At 43.9% G+C, this 23,271-nt stretch overlaps 1 protein-coding gene across 1 annotated transcript; it reads right to left on the bottom strand.

The window, feature by feature from the left end:
- Positions 1 to 6,172: 6,172 nt before the first annotated feature.
- JUN (Jun proto-oncogene, AP-1 transcription factor subunit) lies at positions 6,173 to 8,172 on the bottom strand. The gene has a single exon (XM_058842961.1). It carries the CDS (start codon positions 7,796 to 7,798, stop codon positions 6,854 to 6,856), a length of 945 nt encoding a protein of 314 aa, XP_058698944.1. The 5' UTR covers positions 7,799 to 8,172; the 3' UTR covers positions 6,173 to 6,853.
- Between the last annotated feature and the right edge of the window lie 15,099 nt (positions 8,173 to 23,271).

Below are 23,271 nucleotides of genomic sequence, written 5' to 3' on the forward strand. Positions count from 1 at the left end.
GTTCTAGATTCGGGTTTTGGGGTTCTCGGTTCGGGTTCTAGACTCGGGTTTTGGGGTTCTAGACTCTGTATAAATTTTGGGGGGGTTCAAGGCCAAATTTTTGGGGGTTCCAGGCCCAAATTTTTGGGGTTTTATCTTAAATTTTTGGGGTTCCAGGCCCAAATTTTTGGGGTCCCTACCCTAACCCTTCTCATCCCAAATTTTTTTCTGTGGTTCCATGCCCAAAGTTTTGGGCTTCCTACCCGAACCCTTCTCATCACAAATTTTTGGGGTTCTCATCGCAAATTTTTGGGGTTCTCATCTGAAATTTTTGGGGTTCCAGGTCCAAATTTTTGCAGTTTTTATCTTCAATTTTGGGGGTTCCAGCCCGAAATTTTTGGGGTTCTCTACCCTAACCCTTCTTTTCTTATTGTATAATTTTACATCGTTTTTATGTAATTTTGAATATTAAAACACTTGCTTAACTAATTAAAATATATGTACTTATAAATACTTTATCTTCTTCAGTCAGGAAGCAGGGAGAACAATCTGTATGATTGAGAGCAGAGCCAAACAAGAAAATTGGGGATGGATTTTGCCTGGAGAATTCAGGTTCTTTTTTTCCCCTTCAGGTATTTGGGTCAGACACTTGGTGATTATTAACATGATAAAGATCATATCTTGACTGGAGCCCTGAGACACCACTGGAGGGTTCATTGTAAGTCTTGTTTTTAATTACTTCTTGCAAGGATTTTTGCACAGTTAATATTTGGGGATAATATTTGGATAGGGGAAGAAAAAAAAAAAGGTGTACATTATGTATGGGCTGCAGCAGAGTAAAGCTTTGCATATGGAAATTTGTTCATCACTAACACGTGGTGGATGTTTGCAGAAATGTTCTGTGTAGTGAATGTCTCCTGATTCTAATCAGGTAATTGTTCCTCCCTGGTTTCATCCTATCTGACTGGAGGCTCCTAAGTTAAAAAAACATTGCTGAGGCACAGGCACTTCAACCAGCACTTTAATTTATCCAGATCACTCTCTGAAGGGGCCTGTGCTTTTCTGTCAACTATAAGCAGAACCTGTGGTGCCTCCTATCCCAGCTTTGTTAGGTGTCAGAAGTTAAACTGTATAAATCCTGAGCTGTATCTCTAAAGTGTTATGAATTTTTGTGTCTGATTTCTCAAGGTGAAAATAAAACAACCTCCAGAGCTTGCAAGGTGTGTGCAGCAGCTCACAATTTTTCTGCTGTTGAAAGTTCTAAAACTGCATTTGGACACAAATGAAAATGAACTTTTCGTAGTTGCTGAGGTGGTTTGATTTGTCATCACACAGTCAGCAGCTTTGAGAATCACATCACTTGAAATAGGTAGGCCCCAGTTTTGATAGTGCTTGGCCATGCTTTTAAACCTACCAGTAGAGATTCCAAACTTGTTCAGTTTTCTTTTTTCAGTACAGCACTGTGTGAGAGAGAGGCTTTGTGGGTTTGGGTAGCAACGTTATTGGATGGTCCCTGTGTTGTGTGTATTTTCATGCCTTGCTATCTGAGACAGAAAGGTGTGGTAACAGCAGCCATCTAAAAGCCAGGCCAGCCAAGTCATTACTGGGAAGGAGAATTCAGAAAAGCAGCCATGGAAACTCGGTTTGAACTCTTAGTGTTCTCTGAAGTTACTGTGGTTATTCTATGACTAAAATCATGCATCATAGGATCTCCCTCCTCATTGCAGTGATTATTTTAAGAATTCAGGAGAGCTGATAAAATTATTCTGTTTTTAGCACACTTGTATGATAACAGGTTTCATCTGAAGTCTTTTTTGGCTACTACACCACCTAAGCAGAGGCTCCTGTTCCAGGCAGTTGTGCAGCTGGTTCCAGGACTGTTTGCTTTTGAGCTCCATCTGCTGGAATTCTATCCTGTTTCCCACATCTTTGGTGTTATTATGTTGTCAGGTCTCACAGGAATTTGTTTTAATTAAAAAGAGAAAAAGGAATGAAATTCACAGTTCAGAGGAATTTTCAGCAAGTTGCTCGTCCTTTTGTTTAAGGGTTCAACTTAGAGATTGCGTAGAGAATATAAGACTCAAAACCAGAAAATAATTGTGAGACTGAGGAAAACAAATACTAGGTTTTCCTCTGCTTCTGTTTACAGTTTCTAGGTGTTTTATAGAGATTTGGGTTAATCAGGTCAGTCATGACCTATCAAATTCTGTACGAGATTTCAAGAACAGATTACTTGCTCATTTTTCTGAATTAGGTTTGTGTTTAGTTTTCCCCCGATGTCTGTTGTTACACTATAACTAAGAAAATTAGCAGTGTTTTCAATATTTAATTAACTTTTCAAAAAGTCATTCTTCCTCATTGTAACTGTGCTTCTAGTGTTTCGGATATTTAAGGACAGAAGGGACCATGATGAAAATCTAATTTGATTTTTGTAGTTCCATTGTTTCTTAACAAAAAAGTACTGCAAAGAATAATGTGCAGAATTGGAAAAGAGGGCCCTGCTGTGCAAAACCACTCTAAAAGTGTTTCAGTAGTCAGAGGCTTTCACGGTAAATTATATGATGACTTTCTACAAGTTTCCTTTGTAAGGAGCACATTCTCTGCTCAGAGGATACATTATCCTGTTCATGTCAACAATAACAGATCTGTGTAGAATTAGGATGGCCACCAGCCCTTGGGTGCAGGCTCTGGTGTTGGCAGCGCATGTAATTCCAAGGAACAAGCATTTCTCTGGAAGAATTACCTTCCCAAAAAAAGCAAACCATCTGCATTTTGAAGTTTCCTTTTCTTTACTTGTAAGGCTAATACCACCTTCCTTTCCCTGTCCCTCAGCTGGTACCAGATGTTCCTAAGGTATCATCTGTTTCATGATGGGTTTGTGTATATGGTATTTTCAAATATTTCCTTGCTGTCCATCTGCCTGTTAGCAATATTTTGTGTTCACTCATGATGTTTGCAACTTTTATTTTCTATACAGCCAACTTTGCCTGAACTGGTTTTAGTTCTTGATGTGGGTAACTCCATGTTGTTGTACAGGAGTTTTGGGAATAAGGGGAGGGAAGAAGAGGTGGAGAACAGAGAAAGTGCTAGGCTTGATTTTAAAGATAAGTGGGGTTTTTTCAGTTCTGCCTTGTGCTTCTCCTGGACATGGCACATCCCACGCCATGGTGCTCTCCAGTGGTGCCTGAGCTTGTTCCAGCCTGAGCTGCTTTTCAGAAATGAATTATTGCAATGGATTTCTTACACTTCTGCATGGGACAGAACTGTCAGCCATTTTTCACATAGATTGGAGGGATTTCCTGACAGCTCCCTATGAAATAGAGATAGCTGAAGAATCTCTGCTCGATAGACTTCATTGTTAAATGGGAATGTGCTGCCTTAGGCTGGTATTTAAAGTCCTCTGTTTCGAAGTTGGCATTTTTTAGACCTACAGATACATAGGGGTCTGTACAAACTTCCACTGTGTTCTGAGGCTGCAAGTGGCTGGTAACTCTAACTCTGTCCCACTGGAGAATAAGTTAAATTGTTACTCTTCTTCCTATAATGAAAAATGCTTTGGATTTAAAATTATTCAGTGAGTAATGATGGTCAAATCTCTCTTTGTAGCTCACTTCTGTTCACAGGATAGAAGTGTGAGGCTTCTGTTGGTTTCAATAGAGACCCAAATTCTAATTAATATTCCTGTGTCCCAAACATGTTGTTCTGATTAGAGGCTCTTTGCCCAGGCATTTCTGTGTAGCCTGCCCTGTTTGAAACCCTGCCTTTTTCTGACTTCACTTCCTGAATCCGTTGACAACACTCACAGCCAAACAAAATACATGTTCACAATGCTGTTATTTGCAAAATATTCCCTTGTGAGTACAGCTGGGGCAACAAAAAGAGTTTCTCTCTGAATCTCAGAGAGAACTGACTACTCCTTGTAGCAGTAAGGCCCATAGTGCATTAGGCAATTTTAGTCTTGGCAGTTAAGTAAGTGTTAAAACTTTGCATTTCACCACATGTAAGTGCACACAGGTCTTTCATTACCCTTGTGTGTATTGATCACAGAGTGATCTACTAAGAAATACACTGAGAGTGCTGAATTTTAATCTAGGCTGAGGTGGACCAGATAGCAACAGGCTCCCAGCCCACCACACTGTTTACAAAACAGATGGAGGAGGAAAGAATATAAACTTACTTTGCCCTCTTTTAGACCTAATCCTCAAATGTAATGGGAACCAATTAAAAGGTTCATCTTAAAATGCTCCTCATCTCCTTGTGAAGCTAACTGGCACTAAACTCCCCCTTGCTTTGCAGATTCTGTGAGTGGACACCAATGAAATATTGGCATGACAGGAACAACCCAAGCTGTGGTGCCCACTGACCCAACAGTGCCATTGCTCAGGAACTCTTTCACCAATGTCACAGAATGTCACCCTGAGAGAGAACACACAGCTGCACTTCTGAATGTCTGTGTGTGCACATGAGGCTAGGGTGGAGCAGACTGTCACTCAGCTGTGTTTAATTAACATAGTATTTTATATAATGTATTTATTTTTTACGTAATTAGGTGATTAAGCAAAATGCTTGCTAGTAACATCTCTTCCATAAGCCAGCGCTGCTGAGAGTTAAACATGCACCTTTGCAGGTAATTAATCTCCTTGCCCTGCTTATTTTGCTAGTTGGCACTTGCTAAATCCCTGTAAAACCACACCCAGCAGTGCTGTGTATTATCCCTCTGCTGTCTATTCCTACATATGGTCAAAATCAACTTACCTTCCGGGTTGCTGACATCAGCAAAATGTACTCTTGGCAAACTTGGGAATCCTCCTAGTAACCCTTTGTTTGGCTGGTGTTGTTACAGTTGTGTTCCTCTGACAGCAGCAAACACCCTCCAAACCGTGCCTACCTTGACACGTGCTCGGGATGTAGAAGGACCACTACCAAATTAGCATATTTAAACATTAAAACAACCCCTTGTGTGAGAAAATGTGTATAGAGGGGGGGAAAAAAAGTTAAGAGGAAGATATTTCTCTGCTTCCTGTAAGGGACTGACCCACAGTAGTTGCAAGTTTCAGGGTATGATTTATATAACAGTAAAGGTGTGTGTATATATAATATATATAGAAGTATCTAGTCATTTTGTGAAGTGACCTTTACCAACATTGTCACTTTAATTAAAATTAGGCTTATTCAAATTCAAGGAAAAAAGAGACTTTTTTTTTAAAAAAAAATTGCCTGAGAATAATGATTTTCTAATATTTTTCTTACAGTCTTTTGATATAGTTTATTTTCTATTAGCTGTTTGGCTCCAAACAGCAAACAGGAAAACATCTGGTCTCCTTCAAATAGGTTTATTAAACAAAATTAATTGGGTGCAGTGTTTAAAATCCTAGTAATTAAAGTTGTCTCCCATCCCCCTCAAGTAAAGTAGCATACTTCCAAGATATAGCTGTCTGTTGTCATTGTACTAAAAATCAGGATTGTTTTGTAAAAAATAGCTGTGAAGTGCTTGAGAAGCTATTTTCAGCAAATTGCTGGAAACAAGCAACAGGAGTAGTTGCTGTTTTTCAACAAGTTGTTATTTTCATTTCCCACTACGTCCAGTTTTCCCAGCTTTTCTATTGCCAAGGTTGGAACCCAGAGTAATATCCAAAAGGGAAAGGATTCAGAGAGAGGGGAAGGGTTATAAACTTCTTTTACTGTTGACAGCAGCATTGTCATAAATATTAACAGACAAGAATCACCTCCTACCTGAGAAAACACAGGGATAAAGGTGAATTTTTTTTTATTTTTGAAGCCTACAGCATATTTTTTTTTTAATACAACCACCTGCCTTATCTTCTTGAGGGCATTAATTTAATAAAAAGCATGTCAGATCAAGTAGCTAGTTGCTCCAGTTATGGAACAATTTCATTCCCTGCCTTTCCAGCCCTCCACAACCCTGCCTGAAGTCAGATGTCTAAACTGGGCCCCAAGAACGCGGCAGGCAGGCTGCAGCTGGGGAATACAACTTCAGGACAACCCCAAAAGTTGTCTGAGTTTAGTGAGCATGGTCTGGCTTCTCCCTCCCCTCCTCACACCTCCAGGATATGTCTGGAGTTACAGAGTAAATTCAGTATATCCCTACCCTTCAGAGTGCAGCTCAAAGGGCATTTTCCCAACTCAGGTACTAGCCAAAAAAAAAAAAAAAAAAAAAAGTGTGAGGGGAAAATACATTTTAATTATTTTATTTTTTCTTAAATATAATAGAACCTTCTAGAATTTTTTTCCAGAAACAGAAACATTAAAAAATTATACTTTATTACAAATGGTAAACTCAGAGTGCTAAAAAAAAGCCTCTTATTTACAAACAATACTGGGCAGTGCCCAAATAAACAACATAAAAATAACTTACAAAGTCATGAAGTAGTTTATTGACATTAATCAACTTTCATAAAATAAAATAAAAAAAGATATGTACATACACAATTTACTTGAAGGCAGGCAGAACAGTTCTTTTTTTTTTGTTTATCAGCCTCCCACAAACCTCCCTCCCACTTTTTTTTTTTTTTTTTCTTAAGGAATACTACATAAAGCAATCTACAGTTTCTATTGCAGTTTAACCTTTAATACTGAATGATCATCGAATGTTAGGTCCATGCAGGTCTTGGTCAATGTTAAACGAAGATCTGACATCTCATCCGAGCAGGAACAGCACTTCCCGGAGCAGCGCTGGCCGCTGCACTCCCGGCTCCAGCTGAAGGCTTTGCCAGTCTTTCCACACATGCGCTTTGCGGAGCACAGGCAGGACTCAGCCTCTCAGCTTTTGCCATTAGCTTTATGCCTCTGCCACTTTGGATTTTTTTCCTGTTTTAGTTGTACCACAACACACAGTTCTCGCTGAAGAGTCTCTTCAAAACGTCTGCAACTGCTGTGTGAGCATGAGCTGGCACCCGCTGTTGACGTGGTTCATGACCTTCTGCTTAAGCTGTGCAACCTGTTCTCTGAGCATGTTGGCAGTGGATGCCAGCTCTGAGTTCTGGGCTTTCAAAGTTTTCACTTTTTCTTCCAACCGGGCAATCCTTTCCAACTTCCTTTTCCGGCATTTGGACGCCGCGATTCTGTTCCTCATGCGCTTTCTCTCGGCTTTGATTCTCTCCTGTGACTCCATGTCAATGGGGGACAGGGGAGGAGTTTCTCCCGGCATTTCAGGTACAGTCTGCGGCTCCTCTTTCAGAGCCTGGAGCCGGGGATGCTGCACGGGCATCTGGGGGTTTATGTGATGCTGGGGCGCGTATCCCATGCTGTTGGCGTTGTAGTTGGGCGCGGAGCTGAGCGCGTTGGGGTTGAAGTTGCTGAGGTTGGCGTACACCGGGGGCTCGCTGTGCAAACTGGTGTTGAAGCTGGTGCTGCCGGCCATGGAGGACACAGGTGCCATCCCGCTGGTGACAGGTTGGGCGGCCGAGGTGACGCTGGGCAGCGTGTTCTGGTTGTGCAGCTCCGCCAGAGCTCTCACGAAACCCTCGGCGAACCCCTCCTGCTCGTCGGTGACATTCTTGGGGCACAGGAACTGCGTCGGGGTCGGCGTGGTGGTGATCAGCCCGTTGCTGGACTGGATGATGAGCCGCTCCAGCTCGGGCGAGGCCAGTTTGAGGAGCCCCACGTCGGGCGAGGTGAGGATGTCGGCGTTCTTGTTCCTCAGGTGCGGCTTCAGGTTGCTGGAGGGGTCGGACAAGTTCAGCGTCATGTTCTGCTTCAGCACCTTGGCGTTATTGTATCCGTATCCGCCGCTCTCCGGCGGCGCGAAGCCGGCGCTCAGCGCATCCTCGTAGAAAGTAGGCTCCATCTTTGCACTCATAGAACACAGTCCGGGGAGGGGAAGCTGCCCGGCCGCCGCTCAGCTCCCCGCGGGCACCCCGACCCTCCCGGGGAAGGGGAACGCGGAGCCGAGGAAGGAGAAACGCGGAGCCTTACTGGATCGGTGCTGCTGCTGCCGCCGCCGCGCTGAGAGCCCGCCCGGCCTGGCGGGGCGCCTCGCCGCCCTCCTCCTCCTTGCGCCGGTGGTGCCGGGGCGCCGTTCCGCCGCCACAAGTACTTTCCCTGCCCGGCTCCGAGCTATTCCCGCTCCACCGTCCCGGCGGCCGCACTCAGTCGCGCTCGTTCGCTCCCGCCCGCCCCGCGCTCTGCGCCCGCTCCCGCCGTGCAGCCCTTCACTTATCAGCGGCCGCGAGCCCGCTAAAAATAGCGCATGATGTCACCCCGCGCGCTCCCCATTGGCTGCCGCCGCCCCGTCCCCGGGGGGGCGGAGCCAGGGCTCGGCGCGCGGACCCGGCCCGGGTCGCCATGGCCACCCCCCCCCTCAGAAGCTTCTTGAGCGCGCGGGGCTTTGTGGGATGACGTAATGCCGGGGGGGCGCGCGCGGGGCAGTGTGGGCTGACGTCTTTGTTTTTGAAATATCTGGTTACCGCGTCCCGCGCGCGCGGCCTTGGCCGGCGGGGCCGCCCGGGCGCCTCCTCAGCGGGCGCCGAACCAACCGAGGGGGCCCGCGCTCGGCCCCGGCCCGCCTCCCGCCGCCGCTCCCGGTGCGCTTGTGCCTCCGTTTATTTGTTTGGTCGTGTGTTTGTTTGTTTGTTTGTTTGGCGGCCGTTGCCTCCGCCGGGTTTCGGGCTGTGGTGCGTCTCCTCCCGCTTCGCCGCTCCTCCCTCTCCCGGCGGTGGTTCGGCCCTTCAGGTGGCGCTCCCGGGGAGCCCCACGTGGTTTCCCCGTCCCGCCGCCCCCGCGGCTTCCAGGCAGCGCCGGGGGCGGCACCGGGGGCAGCCCGCGCTCCCCGCCCCGGGCTGAGCCCCCGCGGGGCCTGTGGAGTCCCCGCTCGCCCGCCCAGCCCAGCGGGAGCTGCGGGTTTCTGCCGCGGGTGTTCGTGTGCGCCCCCGCACCTCCGGCCCCCGGCACGGCTTTGCCTTTACACAGAGAGCCGGGACGTCAATTCCCGGCCTCGGGAATAACCGGGAGAATGCAGAAGGGAAATAAAACCCGACAGGAAGAAGCCGGGTTGCGGACGGGTTTCTCTGAACTCGTCCTCCCAAGGGGAGGGAGCAGCGACGGCCTAATTTTAGACAGTGCCCCAGTATTGCTGTGGAAGTGCAGGTTAGTCGGGAAGGAAAATAAGGGCTGGAGCCGAAGGATCGCGGTGGAGGAGAAAAGTCTCTGCTGGCATGTTTCTCTCGGAGCAACAGATGGGAGCTGTCTGGTTCGCTGGAGCTGCTCTGTGCTAGCGGCGTTCCAGGGCAGCGCGCTGATAAAAGGGATTCGTTTTCCTTACCTTGCCCCGCACACACCTTTCTCTCGGGTGGTGGGGATTTGAGACTGCTGACAGGCAGCTACCTCTGGGTTAAAGTGCAGCAGGTATTTGAGGACAGACGGTGACAATACGGGGTGGCACAGGGACCGCAGGGCTGTACTGGTGTGTTTGGTTGCCAGCAGTGCAACAAGTGCTCCTTATGCTTCCAACACGAAGCAGTTACCTGCTGTTCAGCTTTTTCTCAGTGCAGAACTTGGTTTGTCAGCTTCAGTCCCTTCTCATGATACGTGAAGCTAACAAACGTAGGTCTAGTTTTGAAAACACACTTTCAAATTCTCCAGTGCTATTTTTTCCTGGATATAATGACATAATTACCAGTTACCGTATAGGAAGGAGCAGTGAAGCAAACAGAAACATCACCAGCTGTGAAAGAAAAGTGAAGGTCCAGCTCCCCTTCTTGAAGTCGTTGGGGTATTTTTCCTCTGCGTTTTTCCCTGCTGTTCCTACCTGACTTTGGCCACACGGTGGGAACTGGTGTTAACTGGAATAATGGAAATAATACATGCAGTGTGTTAACAGTTTGTGGCACAAAATACAAAGTTTGGACTGGATGTGGGGGCTTGCTGTGTGCTGCTGGTGTCTGCACAGCCTTCACAGAGGCAGCATCTCTGGGTTACAGGTAACTCAAACTTCGGCTGCATAAACTGTTCAGCCAAACAGCACTAAGATACTGCACGTGCATAAAAAAAAATCTCTGAAATTCATTAATTCAGTGAGCACTCACAGAAGTTTTAAAATTCCTTTTTAATCTTTACGTACAAGAGAAATAGGGACCAGTGACTGACTCTTCTGGCCCCCAGAGCCAAGGGGCATCAAATGAAACTGGCATGTTTGGAATAAAACAGGGAAATATCTTCACAGAACTGTGGTTCAGGGCTGGAACTCTCTGGCAAGGCTGGGCTTAGCGATTTTAACATGATTGGATGAATTCACAGAAGAGAAATCACTTAAGGTCTGTGAATCACGGAACATCTACACTGGCTTTGGAAATCCCAGAGCTGCAAATGACTTGTGCCTGGGGGGGCATCCCTGGTTTCGTGAGCCTCCCTAGGGACCCACTCCTGGCTCCTGTCAGCGATGGGTATCTCGTCGGACCTGATGTGGCCGTCCTTGATGTGTTACAACCCCCGAAGATAGCCCGTAAACGATCTCTGTGTCACCCTGCAGTTTTTATGTTTATAAAGGGCAAGGAAGAAATTCTGGAGAAATGCAAGACTTGAGTTTTAAGTCATTTGTTGTATGGAGATTTTTATTTTGAAATAAAATATTTGAAATATTTCCATATAAAGCGAAAAATGGGGTGTTGTTTCTGGTTTCCGCTACATAGGAAGCCATGCAATTAATTTGCTGTATAGATAAATACTACTAATAAAATTTATTCTGATTAATTTTATATATTTAATTGGTTGTTTTGTTTTATCTTTTGGGGTTTTCTTCTTCATGTTTCTTTTGTCCTAGAAAGCAAAGTTCAGACTATGAGGAACCTGCTCAGTGTAGCTTAAACCACTCTATTTATTACACATTTGTGTAACCTTGTATAACAGATTTGTATATTACAGATTGTATAACCTGAAAAACTACCTTTGGAGCCCACTGATATCATTGCAAGGTTTTGATTAACTTCAGTGAGGGTTGGATCAGGCTGGAGGGATTAATTTAATTTTTTTTCCCCTCCACCCATTTCAGCTCTGTACTTCCTTCCTCTTGCAGAGGCGGGGTTTCAGGAGCAGACATTCCAGTTTGCTGGAGACGTGTAGGAGCTGAGGCCCTGGAGCTGTGGGGGACACTCATTACGTTAATTGCTGCTCATTGGAGGTTGGTTGGTCCAGGCTGCAGTAGAGAGTCAAGGTGCTTGTGCAGGTTGTGGGGAGCAGGAGAGTGCTCAAATCAAAGACAAGAGTGCTTGGTTGCTCCCAGGGGATTCTCTGCCTAATTAGGGAGGGTTTGGCTGACATTTCAGCACCTGAGACCTTCAGAGTGGAGCAGATCCAGAAATGGGACCCATGGATAGTGATCCTTCATGGCCATTAGCCAAGGAGCTGGGAATTCTGGTGGCTATGCCCTGATTTATTAAACACCTATTAATTCTGGGCTTTTGTTCCCCCTTTCCTGACGTCTTTAAGAAAATATTCCTTTAGTAGGAAGAAGGAACACTTCCTGACCCAGGTACAAACCAGAGCCATTTACATGGCTCAATAAACAAACTTGTGGCTAGGAATTGCCAATCCCTGCCCTGTATTTCTGAGAGGCTGATGTGTTGAGCAGCAGTAATGCACAGTTTGATTTATAAACTTCTCTAATCAATCAATAGAAGCCTGAGTGAGGCAATCAGATAATCTGAATAATTAAATGGCTTTTCAGGGACAAATTAAAATTTCTTACACACACCACATCCGTCTAACTTGTATGTAGTGTCCAGGAATAAATGGGTTTGTTGTTTTGTTTCACTCCTGCATCTCAAACGCTTCTGACTTATTTCAAAATCATTTGGGGAAAAAAAATGAAAAGAAAAAAATTATAAATGTCAGTTTCTGATTTTTTTATGAGTGCTTACAGAAAAAAAATACTTTTTTTTATATAGTTTAATTACACATATATTAAATATTTGAATACATAATTTTATTTAGACATGTTAGACTATTTTGCTTTTTCTCCTCAGAGAAGTTTCCATAACATTTTTATTGTATAGAAAGTTATTCTATAGATTTTTTTGCCTTTATTTTGTTTAAAAAAAGGACTTCATGATTTCTAAATGTGATATCCTTCTTCACATCTTGAAGTGAATAAAACTGGGAATTGCTGGGTTTTCACACACTGCTTTCCTCTTGCTTAAGGAATTACTATAGACCAGATTTCTCCAACTGGGGGAGACAAGAGTTTGAAGAGTCAGAAAGCACAAGTATTTTTCTCTTATTTACTCCATCAAAGCATAGTAAAAGAAGGTGGGAGTGAGAGGGTGCAAGGAACAGAATTTCCTTAGGCCAAGTGGGAGTAAAATCATTGCCAGGTTCTGCTGGTCCCAGTCCCTTGCCGGTTCCTCAGGGCGTGTTTGCGTCCTTGGTTCAAGTGGGTCCAAGTCTGCAGCACAGCACAGGCGTGGCAGAGCTGCCACCTCATCCACCCCCGGCTTCCGTGGCCTCTCCTCCTGCTCTTTGCTCCCAGCAGGAGAGCTGCTGGAGATTTTGTGGCCAGGTGGAGATCCAGGAACTGAGTGAAATAAAAACAAATCAATACATTTGGGGACACAGGGGAAAGGTGGGAATCCATTGGCTGGGGGGAGATTGGGACTCACAACTTGACGTGGAGGACCCTGAAACCAAAACTCTAAAAAAACCTGGCCAGTCTTGAGTGAGTCTTCATTTTGCACATGAAAAATGCTTTTCAGAACCACAGGCACTTGTAAATGAATATCGTGTCCATCTCCTCCACCCTCCATTAGTCATCGCATAACCAAGCCATACGCACTTAGTCCTTTTCATCTTTCTTCTTGTCAGGCCCTTTAGCCTGTCCCCCTCACCTAGTCATCCCACCAATCATTTTAATTAATCTCTGAATTTCTTTGAAACTAGTAGTTTGTGGAATGGGGGAAAATGAGTAGGTTAGAGAGGCAAGATTGTGAATGATGGAGGTGGGGCAAAGTTAGGAGGCTTTGCAAGACCTGTTGGGTTACCTCTGGGGCAGGACAGCAGTGCTGTAAACACACAGAAAGGCTGCAGAAGTGAGGGAAGAACCACTAAAAACATTTTCCATTTTCATAAGAAAGCTGCCTGAGCAATTCAAACCCTGGATGTTGATGTGCAACAACATCTGAGTGAAAGATGTGATATGATTGTCTCTAAAGTGGATGGGATGACCTCTTCACTCAGTAGTTATACTAAATTTCTCACTGTTGTGCTGTAGAGGATTTCAGTGCTCACTGCAAGTGCTCAGAAATATATTTTCAAATAAATAATGAACTTCATAATTTTTTATTCAAACACCTGTATGTATTTTTAAGTTTTTGATCAAAACCCTGAGCAAGTAGAAGTTAACCACGTTGCCTAGAGATGAGTCTGAAAGGAATCCCAGGGCCTTGCTTCCCATGCCTTTTAGAATCCTGCAATGGCTGGGGTTGGAAGGGAACTTAAAGATCATCTTGTCCCAACCCCCTTGCCCTGGGCAGGGACACCTTGCTCTAGAAGGATGTTTGGGATATTACAAATCTAAATGTCACACCAATAATGTCTCTGTGCTCATTATTTCTATACCACAGCTTAGCTGGTGCTCCGGGAAATAGAGAGTTGGGCAGAGTTCCCATCCTGTGGAGTTTGCAGTCAGAAAAATCCTCCTCACACCAAGAAAGCTGGCAGAGTAGCAGTTGATCCACAGTGGGAGCCCAGAGGGGGAAGGTAAGCACGAGAGGAGGCACTGGAGGACGGGTGGCATATGGGAAGCAGACGGCTCTGCTTGGCATTGGGAGCTGGCAGCAGGAAAAATGTACCATACAAATAGAAGCATATTGATGCTGAGTGCTGGGGAGGCAGGTGAATGCCTTTGAAAAGGTATTTATTGTGTTCAGGGGGAAAGATCCTGCTGGAAGTGTGCATATGTTCCCATATTACTGAGGTGGGGTTTCTCTGTGGAGAACTGAAGTTAGCTTTGTGGTCTTTTGGGTATTTCAATAAATAGACAGCAGTGTCAACAAAATGGATTTATTTGTGGTTGCCAGTTGTGACTGAAAGCCTCAGAATAACTGGATTTTTAACCATTCAGAGTCCTTGGTAAAATAGCTCAGTTTTGATTGGGGTCTCAGGACAGATACAGACTGCTTAAATTTTTAATTAATAAACAATCTGGCATCCTGTCAAAGTTGACACCTTGCTCTGTCTTAGCAGCTGTTGGCACAGTAAGCTCCTGGCAACCTGGGATAAAGCACTACTTGCAACAGGAGAAGGGGAGGAAGCGAGTCTGCATGAGACCAGAACTGCCCAGTGAAAAGCAGCACAGAGCTCAGGGATTTCCAGGCAGCAACAAGCTTTCCTGCTCTGTGCCCTGGGCTCAGGCTTGGACACAGACAGCGAGTTCCTGTCCTGAATGTCAGCAGTGGCTGGTGGGTGACAGATGTAAGGACACCTGTCTGAATTCGGGTAATGGCTCTGACAGGAGGAGCAGCAAACAGAGAAAGCATTCAACAGTGAAAGTAGGTCCTGCAGGTTGCTCCTTCCCAGGGATTAGTGTGGTGGAGCCTGTGGGGAAGTTTACAGAGTGCCTGCTCACGTAATTCAAATGGAAACATTCACCGTGGATGACAGTCATTTATGTTGGAGTCATGGTGTGGGAGCAGTTAGGGTTGCCAAAGAGCCAAGGAAGGCAATGTAGGGAGGAAAGGGCATGGCCTGGGAAGGACAGTGCCTGGAAGCACTAGCAGAGTTCAAGGCATCTGTTTTGGAGAAGCAGGTGCTGCTGAGCTGCTTCTTTTTCTCTGTCCCACCTGATTAATAAACAACATCCTGATTTCTGACCCCAGCTGAGCTACCACACAGTGAGGCAGCTGCTCCACCCTGTCCAGGCAGCCCTGTCCCTTCACTGGTTGGGAATGGCCCGGTGTCACCCACAGCAGACCCTCAGGACTTCCACAGGAGAAGAAACAGGATGCTCAACCTCTCAAAACTGCTGTTCTGTGGCAAAAATTATATGCATCTGCCAATGCTACAGCATCTCTACATTCCCTTGTTTTAGAAGGAAGAAAAGATGGGAAATTTAGCCCAGAATCATAAGGGTCACTACCTGACATCTTGGGATTTTACAGTGGGCTCGGGAGCAGTGTCCCCATGTGTGCTAGAGCAAGTTCATGAGCAGCTGGCAGTGCCTTTGGTGGATGGGTTGCTCAGCTCACAGGACTGTTTACAGTCTGTTTTGAGCATATGAAACATAAAGAGCCATAACATTTGAATATGTTAAAAACAAGTTCATAAGATCAAGGAAAATTTTCAGAATAAAAGGACAACGCTAAAGCAAAGACCTGTGGTGGCTCTGAATTGAAATTCAGATATAACTTTTTTTTTTTAATTTTTTTTTTTTTTTTTTTTAAATAGGAAACTAGAAAGCCATTCCAGAATTGGCTGTGTGGTATTTAGAGAGCTGGGTACCAGCTGCAGCATGCACAGATTTCCAGAGGTTTCTGTTGAGTGAGGAGAGGGTTGTGTGCTCAGGTAAGTCATGTGAGGGAGGTGAAGCACGTGTGTTGTAAGAGTTAATGGTACAATATAGCCTTGCTCTACATAAGCAAGTTTTGTGCCGAAGTTTCCCAGTTCCTGCAGCCGATGTAGGAAAAGGTGTGTGGCTGGCAGAGCTGCAAGCCCAGACAAAGCACTTCTGGGTGTGGATGCTCCCAGCCCATTGCCAGGTGCTTCAAATAGGCATTTATGTCAGAGATCTGAGGTCAGTTCAATGATAGCAAATTTCAGCCCTGGATTATTACACAAATATTAGTAAGAACAGGGGTATATTTCACATTTATGTTATTGGTCAGCAGAGTATTCACCTAACCTTTAAGCAGTACTGGTGGAGAATATATTTCCCTTCAAGACAACTAAGAAAACTTTAGAAGTTTGGCAAAAAAATGTGTTCACTTCTTTAATATAACCTTGTGAGTTTAATGAAAAATAATCTTATTTTCTGTATACCCGAAGAGGAAAAACAGGAGAAGAGAGTCAACTCAAATGGGAATTGTACTCTTCCCTGTTTTTGCCTCCCTACTGAATGACCCTTAATCGCCTTTGGCATTTTTGTAGCTTGATTTCCCTCCTTGTAAAATGGGCATAATGAGACTGAAGTCCTAGTAAAGGAGGCAGATCTGAGGGGAATAAATGCTGGACAAGTGGTATAAACTATTTTTATTTTTTAAAATGCTCTAAGGAATAGGTACAGAGACGCAATGGATTTTCATCTGGAAGACGATCTAGGATTAACTTGTTGGTATAAAATATTCGTTACTGCTCCCATTTGCTTTTTAGGATATCATTCAATGACATTTTTATTGGTTCATGAACCTTGTAATGCATTTTGAATCTGACCCAGGACGGTGTGGAGCTTATACTGGCACTTAGATTTATGCCACTTTAACTCTCTGGTCACTCTTTGACTTTTTTGACCAAATATCTTCCAGTTGCTAAGGACTTGCTCTTTGGGGGGGTTGTTTTGTTTTCTTTACATTCAGAGTCTCTGCTTTGAGGGGCTCTGACAGTGATTTGGAGCTGTTCATGTAGGAGGAACTATCACATGGCAGCTTCCCAGAAGGGGGATGCTGAGGCACAGCCACCAGCACCTCTCCACCTTCCCACTGTCGTTTCCTCAAGAATAAGCCCTGCTTCTCAGTCCAAACCTTCGGCAAGAAGATGACCACGTGAAACACGGGAATTCTCCTGCTTTATACCCCCTCAGGTAAGAGGATGGCTGCCACAACAGCAGGAGCGGAGAGATGAAGCTTACAGCCCCTTGGGTCACTTCCACCCGATAAATCTGCCCCTGAGCTTCCCTGGCTGTTTTTCCACCTGTGTTACGTAGTAAACTGGTAATGCTTTCATAGCAATGAAACTGCTCTCACACAGCAATGCTTTTTAAGGAAAACATGGAGCGCTCCTGAGCAGATGTAAATCAGCAGAGCCGGGAATGACGCGGGGCGCGCCGTGGGCTCGGCCGGCCCTGCTGACACAAGAGCCAGTCCTGCCTTCTTCCGGCTCCCACGCTGTCCCCTCCCTGGCGCTGACACAGCCGTGAGGTGAAGGCTGTTGGGAAACACGGCTCAATCCAGCCCAGCAAAAACCTGAATGGCTGGGCAGAGAGGAATTTGCTTCTTTTCAGGGTGTCACCACATATCCCGGGTTAAAGTCCTCGTGGAACCACCGTGTGAGTGCCAGCCACTGCTCTCGGTGAAAGGCGGGAGCTTCCCTACTTTGTCCCAGCGGCTCCTGGCTAAAAGGGAATTGTGCTGCAGCTGGAAATTCGATCAAGCGAGTCTCAAAGCACTTCTTTCATCCTTAGTTGATGCTTAATACACCTTTACTCTGGCGGGTAGTGCTTCCTAAGCCTTGTCAACATTGCAGGCGAACAAAGGCCCGTCTCAGGAGTGGTGTTGTGTAAATAAATCCTGTGCCTTGCAGGGTGTCACGGAGTTAATGGGAAGCCTGGAGAGGGGAGGGCGTGGGAGCAGCATGCCAGTGTTAACGTTCTGTTTTCTGCGCAGGATTGCAACAGGATTGCAACAGCCCGGCCTATCTGAGCTGCTGCACGTCCCGACAGCGCGTCTCTGCTCTTGAATTTGATAGGGGTGCTGATAGAACAATGCACCTTTCTGGGAAATGGTAATGCACAGCAGGACTTCGGCTTAAGGAGATTCTGAATAAACCATAGCAGCTTTCTTCTCACAGTGCTGATGATTTTCAGGTGGCCCACCAGGCAGCCAAACAAAAAATATATATGGCACTGTTCACTCAAAGGTTAAAGTTTCGGGGTGAGGAGGGGGAATATTGAAGATCCCATGACCTTCAATAGTTGTACTTCTATCTTTGTGGTAGCTTTGACTTCTTCACTTGCTGCTTACAGATGGGTAATCAGGGGACAATTGACAGGAATAATCCCCCAGGTGAAAATACACAACTCCCTCTGAAACAAACAGCGTTTCATATGCAAAGCTGTGTGATAAAGGGTGTGCTCAGGGTGCTTTTTGAGGCCCCGCGGGAAGTTTTACAGAGAGAAAATACCTTTTAGCAGGTCCTTTTCAGTTAGTTTCAAAATCCTCACTTGCTTTTCTCTAGAATGATTTTCCCACAAAAGGTGACAGAAACCATACGAAAAGTCTCAGCAGGGTTTACTGCTCCCCTACCCCTGTCTTTCCCTCCCTCCTGCCCCAAACACTAGGAGCTCTCAAAAATATTTTAGTATCCTGGAGATTAAAAACAATGTCTTTAATTTGTATTTGTCTTGTAATAGCTCTGACTTTCACCGCCTTGTCCTCCCCTTTATTGGGAGTACACGTGTGAACACTCCCTCTAATGTTGTTTATACGCCTGCTGTCAGGTTCAATAAGCAGTTTCTTAGCAGGGCACCTTCCCACGTAAAGAAAATGTTTCCATTTCTTGTCTCAGCTCCTGCTTCCTCCATGGGCAGCGTCCTGACATGGAACAATTGAAATTACTATCAGTAATTCTTAGTTGATAAATGGAAATTAACTCCAGAACCTCATGAATCTACTGGCAGCTTAGATGGGGGGCAGCAGTTAACCAGACATTTTATAGGTATTCCATTTCTGTTAGTTTTACATGGTGTCTATTATAAATTGAACCATTTTGTTAATAGTGGATCAGGAAAATTTTTGAACTATAGTACCTCTTAGGTGAAACTGAAAAAATGTAGTAATCCATTGAAGGATTCTCTATGTAAATAGAAATGTTGCTAAAGAGAATCAAGATAAAATGTAAATATGAATAATTGCTCCTAAGACAAAGAAATATTGGCAAGCAGCCACATGGAAATTGGAAATTTAAATTTAACTAGTTTTATGCCAGTAAATCATACTGGCAGAGTCTCAGGACTAGTCAAGTGAATAGCAAACCCACAGGTAACTTGCAGGACCAAGGATTTCCCCTTCATGAATGGGTGTAGATAAGTAAAATTTCCCAGAGCAGAAAAACACTTTGTAGAAGCAGCCGGATTTTCAGCTTTGAAGTAGAAGAGATACTTTCATTTTCAGTATCTCCATTAGAGAGATACTCTTTTTGCAAGACCAGGAGTGTGAACTCTTGTGTCTGTGCCAAAATTCCAACCTAAGCAGAATGTACTCATCTAAATTTCCCTTTTGGTTTCATTTGGCCAAGGTATTCCTTGGTGTAGAGTTGCTGTGTACTGTTACAGCAGTTGCTGTGTTGGGAGCTTGGGAAGGCGCCCGCCTGGAAGAGGTTACATAAAACCCAAACCATAATAAGCTCAGAGAAACCCCTGAGTGTGATGATTAAAAAGAGAAAACGATTAGGGAAAACACATCAAAGAGGCTCAGTGAGAGTCCTAAAAGGAAAAATACTGATTATATTTGTTTTGCTTTTGTCTTACATGAGGTAAAAGGCGTGTGGTGTGTCCTGGGTCGCCACCCTAAGGGGTGTGTACTTAAAGACAACAGAAGCAGACTCCAAGGCTTCCACGGGGTTTATTTTGGTTGCAGGGCTGGGGAGATAAGATATAATTGTACCATATACATAGTGGTGCTATCAATCTGATGGATTACCCTTCCCATACACCCTGAGCACCTTGCCTACCCTCTGCTGCTAATCTGTGCCTACCAGGAGAACTTGCTTTCTGACCTTTCAAGAAACTTTCAACTGTGATTTTTTAAAACAATCACAGAAATGTTTTTCTTTCTCCAAACGTGCAGTTCCTCTCTCTGGTGAAAGCATTCAGAGGCTTCAGATGGGTAACATTGATTACTAAAGCTGGTGTGCAAGTTCAGTTCAATAACCTGTGAATCTTAGGGGCTAAAAATTGTTTAGAATTCCACTCTTGGTCTGGCAATAAGAGTAGACATTTATTGATAGTCTTGTTGTTCACACTCCACTGGATTCTGTTATTTCAGAACAATGTTAGATTCACTTTTAAAAGTTTTTTTAGACTTGGTCTGACCTGGGAACCAGGTTAGAAAAGGTTTGAACTAATAAAATATGCAAAATGTGGTTTTAGGGCTCTCCTTTAATGTGGAAAGAGGAAGAAAGGTTTTAGTCAGTTATAACAAATCCAGTAAGGGAACTGTTTACTTAACTTTCACAGTTATTTATTTTAATTTAACTTCTCAGAACTTTTCAGCTGGGTTTAGTTCATGTGGGCTCACATATTAAAGAATAGGTTTTACTGATATGTGTTTTTCAGTTGTAACTCTGACTTCAGTAGTTACAGCCATTTTCTTTTGGACATTCTGATACAGTAGATCCCAAAAGTGAAAGGAAAATAACTGAAGAGAACTTTTGAAATGGTGGAATATAAAATGGAATCCTAATAGACTTGGAATTAGGTAGGAAGATAGCATTTATTTTCTCATTAATATAGCTAGCATATATAAATTTCTGAGGCAATAGTGCATATTATCTTCCTATATCAACAAAAACAATGGTAAAAAAATGCAAGGAATAGGAACACAGTGTGTTGGTGCCAGTTGGGTGATGCAGACTTTGCTGGTTATGCATATTTGACTTTGGCCTTGTTAGAGCCTTCCTAAAGTTGTGTCCAAACTGCTGGACAAACTGTCTTGTACTTTATGCTTTTGCACGTAAAAAAAAGAGGCTGCTTGGAACAAAACATTCCAGGTGAAAGGTTTTTACGCTGTCCTTGTATCCTCCTGCCATCTTGGTTTGCTGACACTCTGGAAAATCCACCTGGCTCCTTTGGGACCCTGGACAACAGGAGGTGGATGGGCCAAAGGAGAGTGAGAACAGAGAAAGGTACTGGAGCAACACTTTCCCTCATGCCTTACAGGCCCAGGGAACTTTTCTCTATCTGGGATGCCCTGTCCTGGTACATTGGGTACACTGACTTTTTGTTCAGCTCTAACCTTTTTTCCCTTCTTGAAAGAACTAATACAAAATGACTGTTTGTATTACCAGTGGACCTGTATTCATTTAGTTTTGATCTGATCCTCACAAAACATCAGAGCTGTTGGCAAAGCTAATAGCAGCGTAATGACAAAACCAGCAGTTCCAAATAACTTTGGCCTTGCACTTTTTCCTCTCCTTAATATCAAAGCTAAAAACATGGTCTTGATTTATATGCAGGATTACTGATGTTAAAGCTATATAATAATACATCTCAAGCCTCACACAATTTATAAATACACCAAACATGTAACTTAATAGTTATTTGTGCTGAATCTTTTATTTTCCTGCATACTCTGTCCTACCTTTGTTACTGAGGGCACTAATGCTGCATTAATGTAAGCAGAAACAGCTGCATTTATCTTCGTTTTATTCTCCCAAGTCACAGCGAGTGCTGTAATGAGAGCCATTGTCTGGAGCAAACCTTCTGAAAGTCTTTTAAGGGCATCCATCTGGGCAGACTTTGTGGTTATAGAAGGGCTGATGCTGTAAGTATTCATCCCACTAATGGTCTCATTGATTTTTATTTACGCTCTTTATAGGTTGCCCAGAGTCTCAGTCTGAGTAAGAACTGCAGAAGATGTGCTGAATTCAAGAATTGCAGGCGTGTGTTCAACTAAACCCAGGTTTCTATATCTGTTTTTAGGGTGCTTGATTGAAGCGGGGCCTCCAGAACAGACTTTTCTGTCTGCAGAGACCAGAGAGGTGCAGTTGGTGAGCAGTATTAAAAAACAGGTGCATAAGTTTGAAAATGTTGATCCAAATCACATTAATATAAGTAGTAGGGAAATGTCATGACTTACTGAGATAAAACAAAGACCTGCTTAGAATCTAGTGACTTCAGCTTATAAATGGATTTCATCAGTCATTACAGCTGCATAAACAAATGCATGTGGTACATATGCATGTTTTGTTTTGCAAAGTTGTTGTTTTTAAAGTCCCCTCACAATTTTTTTTTTTTTTAATTGCTCCTAATGAACCCATGCTTCCTGGTTCTGGAGCCTTGTTTACCTGGGCAGCACAGCCCACTCATTGCTTTTAAAAGGGAATACAGTTTCCCAGCCTCTCTCCCCTTCTGGCAGCTGAACTGTTTTGGCAAGCAGGCTATTTTAAAGGAGAAATTTACAATATGAAACCTGGTGTCAAAACTTTTATTCCTTTTATGAAAGTAGCCTTGCTGTGGTGCTCCTTTGGAGCTATGGAAATGTAATCCCAGCCCAGTCAACAGGTAGAGAAAGTCCTATATCTCTCAGCTTAGACTAAGTTTGTCACATATTTAATGTATTTAATTAACATATTTTTTCCTGTTATCTGTGGCCTCATGGGCCTCTCACAAGGAATCCTAGAAATGGATGCCCTGTGATCACCCAAGGGGAATCAGTACTTCCCCCCCATGTTTTCTTGACAATACGTTGCAAGTCGGATGTGGCAAGAGGAATCCAAGTTTTTGTCTTCCTGCTGTGGTTGTTACCCGAAGGCACAAATGGTGCAGTAGTTTGGGATGCAGAGAGACACCTCTCTGTGGATTTAAAACATTGTACAAATTAAAACTGTCAAGCCATTCTCATATCTTTAAGTTTAAAGTAGTTGCTTTCAGCTAAACCCACACTTTTGAGAATCTCCAGGCAGGCAGTTATCAAAGTTTAACCTCAAAAAAGTTAAGATGGCATCTTGTTAATTCTTTGAATTTCAATGTGCCATTTCATAATCACAACTGAGAAACTGGATTAATCCTGGGTGGGTTGTGTCTCGTTTTAACTTTACACTGCAAATTATTTTTTTAACCATATCTAAAAGGAAATTACTTTTTTTATTTCCCCAAAGAAAAATACTCAAGGATACTCCATTTTTGTGGCCACTTTTCTGATAAAGATTCAAAAATCAAATTTTAAAAAGGATATTGCTGGGGAAAAGGGGTACTTTTTTTTTTCTATTTCAATCACAACCTCCTCTTTTTACATATAAAAATCAGAGTCAGGAAAGTAAAAAGAGCAACAATATAGGAGAGCTCATGGTCAGGGCTGCTTACGTGTATACCCTATATAGATGGATTTGTCCTAAGGTACTTTAGTTTGTTTCACTCCCTGGAAAAACAAAACAGGTAATAACAAGAAATCTCACTTAAACAGAATGGAACAAAAGCCTTTTGGCTTTTCTGTCAAGCAATTTTTAGGCAACTGGGGAGGAGTCTTAATTGTGTGTGTTCCTAAAGATTGCTTAAACAAATTGCTCAATGTCTGAGGTTTTGGTGCCCTGTCCCTTCTGTCAAAGCCTTGGGAGAATCCAGTTGTTCCTCACCTCTGGAAACCTTCCCTCTTACGTGGGTAGCTAAAAAGATGCCTGACATTAGAGACTTGCGCT

This window comes from Poecile atricapillus, chromosome 7 (assembly GCF_030490865.1).
Source record: "Poecile atricapillus isolate bPoeAtr1 chromosome 7, bPoeAtr1.hap1, whole genome shotgun sequence".
Taxonomy (NCBI): domain Eukaryota; kingdom Metazoa; phylum Chordata; class Aves; order Passeriformes; family Paridae; genus Poecile; species Poecile atricapillus.